At 37.7% G+C, this 9,397-nt stretch overlaps 1 protein-coding gene and 1 non-coding gene across 2 annotated transcripts; one reads left to right on the top strand and one right to left on the bottom strand.

Moving 5' to 3' along the window:
• The first annotated feature begins 4,246 nt into the window (after positions 1–4,246).
• On the top strand, positions 4,247–8,812 carry LOC110615906 (probable alkaline/neutral invertase F). The gene is made up of 4 exons (XM_021758117.2): positions 4,247–5,494; positions 6,245–6,682; positions 7,213–7,771; positions 8,429–8,812. The coding sequence occupies exons 1-4, from the start codon at positions 4,499–4,501 to the stop codon at positions 8,719–8,721; spliced, it is 2,286 nt and encodes a 761-aa protein (XP_021613809.1). The 5' UTR covers positions 4,247–4,498; the 3' UTR covers positions 8,722–8,812.
• A 237-nt stretch (positions 8,813–9,049) lies between these two features.
• On the bottom strand, positions 9,050–9,120 carry TRNAG-CCC. Its single transcript has one exon. It is a non-coding gene; the product is annotated as a tRNA-Gly (tRNA).
• Between the last annotated feature and the right edge of the window lie 277 nt (positions 9,121–9,397).

Genomic DNA, 9,397 nt, shown 5'->3' with positions numbered 1-9,397 from the left:
AAATTAAGAAAAGAAAAAAGAATCTCAAAAGGAAACCTTCAAAGAGATCTGTGTCGGGCTTTTTAGCCCATTGGAATTCAGATATCACTTTTCTTTTGTCGCTTTGTGGAGCCCACAGGTCAAGTGATCGGACATGGGGGAGAATCACAGGTCCCAATCCAACTACTTGTTCGAAAATCAGCATCGCCATATAGGAAAGAGAAAAATAAAAATTTCTCAACGAGAGTACATGTAAGGTTCATGTGGAACTAGTCCCGGCAGATCAAAATACATGAAGGTGAATTCTTTATAAAAAGATCACATTACACCCAACATTAATGTGTTTTAGATATACGATAAATGGGATTCACGATAAATCATGTTTATCTAAATTTTTCTATCAGTACAACTACATTCATGCCCATTGGATTAATTCATTCTCATCAAGTAGGTTAAGGCGGTTAAAGCTACCATAGAATTTGAGTATCCAGTGTGTGCCCACAGTTACTGCACTGATAATGGTCAGTGGTTAGATCACCAACAACAGAAGCAGTGATTTTGCTAGGAGTAATCGGAGAAACTCAGGCACCAGGACTTCGAACAAAAAGTATTCACGTGAAGGAGGGCCGAAATGTACAAAAGTAATTAGAAATTTAGATCCATTTATTCCGAGGACAGCATTTTATAGAGACTTGATAGAATTCTTTTCATTTGACTATATATTTTTTCAATTGTAAGCTCACAGGTGAAAAAACAAAGAAAAGGGAGAAATGAAATTTTATTAAAGAGAAAGAAGAAATATTTTAATTTGACTAGAGGACTATGATTGTCATGGAGATTACTATAATGCTGCGAGACAAAACACAGATTAAAACGAAAATTTACATTAAATTGCGACTAGTGAACTGTGGTATTTTTGGAAAAGAGAAGAAAAGAAAAGAAAAGACAAAAAAAAAAAAAAAAAACTGTGGTGGCCATGTGCATTGCTCGACAAGAGAACATTATGACGGAGAAACCTCAGGTAACCTTTTCTTCTCATTGGTCACATCAGGATTTGCTGTTCGAAGCTTTTCTTCTCCAACCTTAAGGATGTAACAACTAAAGTTAGCCATAAGAGAAACACTGCAATCACATAAAGCTCCCAAAATTGCCTAATTGATAACTTGCCAATGAAACACAACGTTTCAGAACAACCATGAATAGAAGTTAAGAAAGTTTTAATCATTATTCCTTGAGGAATATGAAGACCTGAAATGCTTCAATAGGATGTTTACTCTTGTAGTTATGAGTTTAAAGGCTAAATGTTTTATTACGAAAACATAAAACCAGAAAACGATCACAACATCAAAGAGCAACCAAAAATACCATATATGCAAGTTAAACAACTAAACAAAAGTTGGGAGAAAATCCCACTTCCCCATTACATCATAGGTTGCAGGCACGGATGCTATCCACTCCTAGAGTATCCTAGTGACATGAGTCATACTCCTGCTCTAGAATCTCCCTTGCTTCCGTTGGATTTGGAGGGAGAAAAAACTAAGAAAAAGAGAAAAGAGCTTGCTGAAACAAGATCTGATTTCTTAATTCTTTCTTTTCATACATGCTTGCAGCAAAATAGCTAAATTTATAGAGCAAAAGTAAAATATTTTTCTACTTAACCATTTAAACACCTTACTTTGAGGAATATTCTTACAAGTTAATCTATCACATCTATTTTGCAGCTGAATTTCAGGATATAAAACAAACAAAATACATAAATTAGAATTCTTGGGACCTGTAGAAATTTTGGAGTTTGAAGCAAAATATCACATGCTTCAACACTCCTCGTTGATGATTTTGCTAAGATTCTAAATTAACTTATCTTGGAGCACCATCTCCCCAATTTTCTGTTTTGGTTGGTTATTCTTAGAGCACATCTCTCCAATTTTTGTTATGATTTGTTGTTAGTAGAGCACTTCTCTCTAGCTCTTATATTGTGCATTTCTCACATTTTATTTGCTTTATCGGGTGCACTTCTCCCCTATTGTTGTATTTTTATGGTGCATTTCTCACATTTTGTTCTTCTTTTTCTGCAGCACTTGTTCATCATTGTTTTCCTTTTGGTGCACTTGCTCATCATTGTTTTTTTTTTCCTGATGCACTTAATCTTCAGCAAAAAATTATTCTTTGCAAATTCATCTTTTTGGAGCAACTTTGTCTCCAAGTTTTCTTGTTGAGGAGCAGCCATGTCATCAACCATTCTTTGACTGAAATTTTTTCTTGAGTAATCCACCTCTTGTGGGCTATCATAACTTAGTTGTGTAGCTATGCATGCATTAACAACAATAACATGCTCTAAACAGGTCCTTAAGATCTAGAAGTTCAGGATATAAAATAAACAAAATACATAAATTAGAATTCTTGGAACTTGTAGAAATTTTAGAGTTTGAAGCAAAAGTATCACATGCTTCAACAGCTTCTTCAGAAAATCCAGATGCCTTATCTATCTTGTACTGCAATACACTGGCCCACAGCTTTGCTACAGCACACTCGAAAGAGTTTTGAGCATCCCCATACCTCCCAACTATGTAAAACAGAACTGCATTTTGCTTACATTCCAGAAACATCATTGCTTGGTTCAAGAGCTTCAACGCCTCTCTGTTTCATAGATGGCTGAGATTTCTATCAACCCAACATTAATCTCCCCAGAACAGTTTCAGGAGCTGGTCTAGCATAATTCTCATGGCACGGTAGGATTTAGATTCCCTTGTTATGCTTGTATTGTAATACAGATCTGCTAGGCGGATAAAGGCAGACGCTACAGTAGGATGATTGTCAACCTTGGGAGATTGGAAGACCGTTGGGACAAAATGGCTTCATCAAAGCGACAAAGGGACACAAATATTGCCAATGCAAATGTCAATAGCAGCGATGTCATAGTCCTAAGCAGAGCATGATTGCAAGGACAAGGTGCTCAAGGGCAGAGTCATAGTCTCCCTTTGCTTCACAGGCAATTGCGTAAGCCAGCTATTGAAAACTAAAAGATGGAGGAAAATGAGCTGATTTATTTCACCAAGACTGAAGTTCTTTATACAAGAATGCAGCTCACAAGGGAAGCTGGCAGAAACATCCGCCTCCTAACTGATCTAACAAAATAAACCAATAAATAATTTACATGTGGGTCTTTACTATTGGCTTTATACTTGACCAACTTTCTTCGTTAAGACCCCCGCAAGCCGGAGCATGTATATTGATCATTTCTAGCTCGACCAGTATAATGTGGAAAGAAGCAACTCCAAAAGGCTTAGTATGGAGGTGTGCGTGAGAAGGAACAAACTGGCAGTAGCTTACTCAGCCATGCTACACCTTTTATCCTATCAAGTGCAATCCAATTCAATGTGTTTTACACGTTCATGAAAAGTAGGATTTGCTGCAATGTACAAAATGATTGTCACAATAAATGACTGGCTCAACATGATCAACTTGCATGTCCTATCCAATAAGCCCAACCTTGTAGGCAAAATACACCAAAATAAGTAGATCAAATGAAACCTTTTATATAATGCTGGATTTTGCCTAGAGATAGAGAGAGACCCACTCTTTAAATAAGAAAAGAGGTAGATGAAGATGGTATATAACTTAATTTCAAAAGAAAACCAATATTAAAGAGATAAAATTCAGAGAGATAATACACATTTTGTTTTTATAATTACTTTATTTAACTATATTTTTTAATTAATGCGAAAATAATTCTAAGTTTATATTTATGAATCAGAAGAGTACTAGTTTCTAATATTTAATTTTCTTTTTTCTGAGATCTAGTTGTTTTCCTTGTACTTTCGTAAATGTTCACCGAGTTTAATATTTTGTTAGAATACGGGAGGTGCCCTTCCACTCCCCAGGCATGGGAAAATTGTGACGGTTCCAGACTTCAAAAGGATGTCGCTTTTCTCGGTCCAGTTCGTGCAGTAAAACCGTAGAGAAGATTCAAAGCTTTGAGTTGGTTTTGGATTGCCAAGATTCCAGCTGGAGCAAGCCAACATCAACTAATCGTTCCCGCCTTGAAAACTAAATCCTTTCATTCCCAATGTACCCCTGCTATAGTATCAAAACATCTCACCAGTCCTTCACTCACTGACCAGGTATGTGGCTGCATTTAATTTCTCCATATCATATAATGGCAACATCGTAAATAAAACAAATAATAAGACCTAACTTCTTACCAAGGACGCTTTAAATTCTCAAAATTTCTCCAACTCTACCCGCCAAAAGGACGCACACACCACACCACACCACACAACCAGGTTCTCGTACACCAGAAAGACTCCTCTCGGTCTCACCACACACTCTCTCTTTCTCGCTCTCTCTGAGCGGCGTGACTTCTCTCTTTCTCAGTAAACCGTTTTGCTTTCTCTCATCTGCGAAGCCGAAGAACTGTGACGTGTATATCTATCTCATGCTTTTAATTCCTTCTCTAAATTGCTTATATAGAATTTGTTTTTCCCTCTAACTTCTGCACTTCGGGATTACTCTCTCTAGAATGCAACCGACGCTGCGAGATCTCCTTCAGCTGGAGGAGGTAAATAACCAAGTGGCTCCTCTGCCGGCACTTCTGACATTGCAGACAGCCGGGTCCTTGGCCAGCGGAGGTCTTACCAATAAAGAAGCTCCGAAGGAGAAGCAGTCGCTCTCTCCAGTGAAAGATGTGAAGCCGGAACATTCACGAGTCACCTCGACGGATGCCTCTACAAATGAAGAGGCCTACGCTTCTGAAATTTTGCTCCACCTTAAACAGAGCGATATTTCAAATTCTCAAATTGACTCCCAAGTGCCTGAGAAATATCTTGAAAAACTAGATTCAAAATCGAGCGAGACATTTTCAGATTTTATAGTTCTTGAAGGTTCTAATATTAATGAGAAACCTATAGTTTCTGAAGAAACCGAGGGTTCAAATTCCATCGTTGAACCTCTGTATTCTTCAGATTTTGAGAATTTAAAGACGACCTGCAAATCTTTCTCTTCTGGTAAAGAACCTTCTAAATCAGGCGAGATTTCTGCAGATTTCGCAAAGAAATCAACATTAGAGATGACTGAGAAACCTTTAGGGTCGTTGGAACAAGAAGGCTCAAAATTCTTTGAGAAAAATCCAGACTCTTCAGGCAAAGGCGAAGCATCGAAGTCCGAGGAATGCTCTGCCGCTTGTGCTCTGGAGATGATGGGAGGCCGTCAGCAGGAAAAGGTTAAAAAGACCGTAAGAATGCAGAGCATCGACATGGTTTCTGATAACGTGCATGTTGCAAAGCTCACGACGTTGAAGCCGTGTCCGAGCGTCGGCACGAATCTGGAGGTCTTTGATCTGAACATGTCTCCTGGGATAAGATCGAACAGCGTTGGGCATCAGGTGAGTGCGGAGAGTGGCGCGATGGTGGAGGAGGCGTGGGAGAGGCTAAATAAGTCTTACGTGTACTTCAAAGGAAAGCCTGTTGGGACTCTCGCCGCTGTGGATCCTAGCGCTGAAGCTTTGAATTACAATCAGGTGTTTTTTATCTTACTATTTCGACACTTCAAAGCTACGGTTAATTTGTTCAATTTCTTACATATCTCTGAACAATTTCTTGTTATTCGAGAAGAGTTTGAAGTTGCATACATTATAACAAGGACGTAATTGCATGTATCACATTTGCATTTGGACGAAGAATTTTCCAATATTGTGGTGGTACTGAAGCATAATTTATTGCTCTTAGATTATAAGCTATGGTTTTATATACATCCTATCTCTCTTTCATATTTGTGTGGCCTGTATTACATAATGGGCTACTTTTAGCAATTAACAGCGACTTTCTAGGTTTGCTAACGATCTTTATAGATCCATTTGGGCATTTGGTGGAAATTTGATACTTCTACAATTCCCGGCCCTTCTATTTTGTATGCCATTTAAGACACCAATTTGCTAACTAAAAAACAGAAAGTTATGTTATGCAGTCTGCTGTTTTAGCATTTTTGTAACGAAAATATAGAAGAGGAGAGAAAGTAAAATCTGAATTTAAGTTGTGTTTCAATTTACAAATTATGTGCGAATTAATTTGGACATTTCTTCAAGCATTGCAAGTTTGAAACATTCAGTTTGGTGTTAAGATCAGGCGACTGGATTTGAAAATGATATGAAATGAAGTTTCCAATGTGGTCCTTAAACAAGCATATAAGAAACTAGGTTGCTTTTAGACGATAGCATTTTATTTGAAGATTTGACCATGTTCCTTTGGTTTCACTGTTTATTCATCTGCAGGTTTTCGTGAGAGACTTCGTTCCTAGCGGCTTAGCATGTCTAATGAAGCATCCCCCTGAGCCTGAGATTGTAAAAAACTTTCTCTTGAAGACTCTCCACCTCCAAGGTTGGGAAAAGAGGATTGACAACTTCACTCTTGGAGAAGGTGTCATGCCTGCAAGTTACAAGGTTCTCTTTGACACACATCGCCAAAAGGACATCCTGGTTGCTGATTTTGGTGGCAGTGCAATTGGGAGAGTGGCTCCTGTTGATTCAGGATTCTGGTGGATTATACTGCTTAGGTCCTATACAAAAAGCACTCGTGATTATGCACTGGCGGAACTCCCAGAGGTTCAGAGAGGAATGAAATTGATACTCAATCTTTGCCTATCAGACGGCTTTGACACTTTCCCAACACTCCTGTGTGCAGATGGATGCAGCATGATTGACCGGAGGATGGTGAGTATTAGCCTACTTTCATTTGTTAGACAATTTTGGTAGATATACAGTTAACATTAATTGGTTGAAATGTCATAGTTTATGCTAAATTGCCAAATTAATTGAGTGTTTGATATAAATACATATGTTTTCCTATTGAATTTGTGCTGCCTCCGGTAATTCATGTTAGCATTTATGTGAACCTAGGTGTGTATATCATCAATAAATAAAATTATTATCCTAATATTAAGTGATTTCAGATCCACTATAATTTTAAATATTTTTTATATTTATACATCGGTTGGATATGCATAATAAAATTTAACTTAAAAATGAAATGAAATACCAAACTAATAGACACTTATATTACAATTAGTTATTAAAAAAATACTTAACTAAAAACTGTTAAGTAGTTATTATTTTATAACCCAGTTAGTTTTTTAATGGTCCATTTTTATTTTTTTATTTTTTTGGTAATTGGATTATAACTCTTGTAGAGCTAATAGTCAATTATAATTGTGAATTTCGCTTGTTATTGTATTTTGAAACAGGGAATATATGGGTATCCAATTGAAATCCAGGCACTTTTCCATTTTGCACTGCGGTGTGCACGGCAGATGCTAAAGCCAGAGCGTGATGGCAAGGAATTACTTGAGAGGATCGACAAGCGGGTCACAGCTCTCAGCTATCACATCCAGAAATATTATTGGTTGGATTTCACACAACTAAATAACATATACCGTTACAAAACTGAGGAATACTCCCGCACTGCTGTCAATAAATTCAATGTCATCCCAGAGTCTATCCCGGACTGGGTATTTGATTTCATGCCTTTGCGAGGAGGTTATCTCATTGGAAATGTCAGTCCAGCTCGCATGGACTTCCGGTGGTTTCTAGTTGGGAATTGTATTGCCATTTTGAGTTCATTAGTGACACCTGCACAAGCAACGGCGATTATGGATCTGGTTGAGGAACGGTGGGAGGACTTAATTGGAGAGATGCCTTTGAAGGTCACATACCCGGCATTGGAAGGACACGAATGGAGGATAGTCACTGGATGTGATCCTAAGAACACGAGATGGAGTTACCATAATGGTGGGTCTTGGCCAGGTGAGTAACATACACACAGCCTAGGTCATTTTAACTTCTCATGTGGATTCCCTGTCTCCTGTTCCTTTTGTCTTAGATAGAAGTATTCATTTCTCCCGAGATTTCAATATGGGAAAAGATAGCATGTGCAGTAGTTATGCCAGTATTTTATATGCTTACCCAGCATAACATTTTTTCTTGGATTTGCCTATTTAGTTTGAACCGTTTTTTTTCTAAGGTTCGGATCTGGTTTAATATGATATTAGTGGTCCTAATATGAATTGACATATTTTACTAAATTAATTAGTTAAATTAATAAATCTATATAAAATCACTACTGCATCATATATTTTGTCTCCAGTCAATCTTATTGGAAAAATCATATGAAAATCTGTGTATTTATTTAAATTTATATAAATAAATTGACAAACTAAACACTAAATGACAAATAATTAGTATCGGTCGCTTTCAAACACTACCATATGTGCCTATTTCCAGACTTGCGTACATAAACTCATAGAATTTGTTACGCACTTCTACATGCACGCCTCATGAAGAGGCGCACAAGGCATTTAATTAAATAAAGAAACAGAAAAAAATATGCGTTATTGATGATATTTTATTGCGTAGGTTATATAGAAATTATACTTGACATTTGGCGAACTTGGTTGCACGCAGTTCTGCTATGGTTACTCGCAGCAGCATGTATCAAGGTGGGAAGACCACAGATAGCAAAACGAGCGGTAGAACTAGTGGAGCAGCGTCTATCGAAAGATGGGTGGCCTGAGTACTATGATGGTAAGACTGGCCGGTATGTCGGAAAACAAGCAAGGAAATATCAAACCTGGAGCATTGCTGGCTATTTGGTTGCTAAAATGATGATAGAAAATCCTTCCAATCTTTTGATAATCTCTCTTGAAGAGGACAAGAAGATAGCCAAGCCAAGGATCGCCCGCTCTGCCTCATTCTGAGAGGAACCATATATACAAAGATTTTGGAGAGAGTAAATATAATTGCAGATGAGCACTTTTTAACTGTTTTCTTTGGCGATTATTTGGTACAGTCCCCTTCGATATAATTGTAAACTTCCATTCTGTTCAATTTTATGTTTGCGATCAGTTGTGTATTGGTAAATACATGCAGCAACATTCAGTTTTCGTGAGAATTTAGGCAATGCAACTATATTTGAAGTGCTGAGATTGTAGATTTAGACAAATTTCTAGATAATCGTTAAAAATTTAAGTTTGCACAAATAACCATCGAGGATCACACATTACATGTGGAAATTATGCCAAAAAATGCGCATCCAGGGAATCGAACCCTGGTCAGTACCGTGGGAGGGTACTATGATACCACTACACCAGATGCGCTTGGTGTTTCTGCGTCCTGTTGAAATTTATATATCGCTGTTTTCTCTCTTGCCTCATCATGTCTCGGGACTTCGCACAGAATTGGTTTGCACGACAAAGGAAAACGCTCGTCAGGAATAGATAGTGTTGCATAGGACATTCGGCCAATTGATCGACAACATAATAGAGCTGGTCATAGTAAGGTCAAAGATGTCAATTGCAGAATGTAAATACCAGTGCGTCTTAACAGCCTGTTTGGCATTGAGGTTCAAGTGTCAAAAAAAGCAATTTTTTAAAA

Source organism: Manihot esculenta, chromosome 5 (assembly GCF_001659605.2).
Source record: "Manihot esculenta cultivar AM560-2 chromosome 5, M.esculenta_v8, whole genome shotgun sequence".
NCBI lineage: Eukaryota > Viridiplantae > Streptophyta > Magnoliopsida > Malpighiales > Euphorbiaceae > Manihot > Manihot esculenta.
This window is presented reverse-complemented; position numbering and strand designations above follow the sequence as displayed.

Coding starts and splice junctions, on each gene's coding strand:
- LOC110615906 (XM_021758117.2), top strand. CDS start 4,499: ATGCAACCGACGCTGCGAGATCTCCTTCAGCTGGAGGAGGTAAATAAC. Junction 5,495..6,244: donor AAGCTTTGAATTACAATCAG/GTGTTTTTTATC, acceptor ATTCATCTGCAG/GTTTTCGTGAGAGACTTCGT. Junction 6,683..7,212: donor GCATGATTGACCGGAGGATG/GTGAGTATTAGC, acceptor ATTTTGAAACAG/GGAATATATGGGTATCCAAT.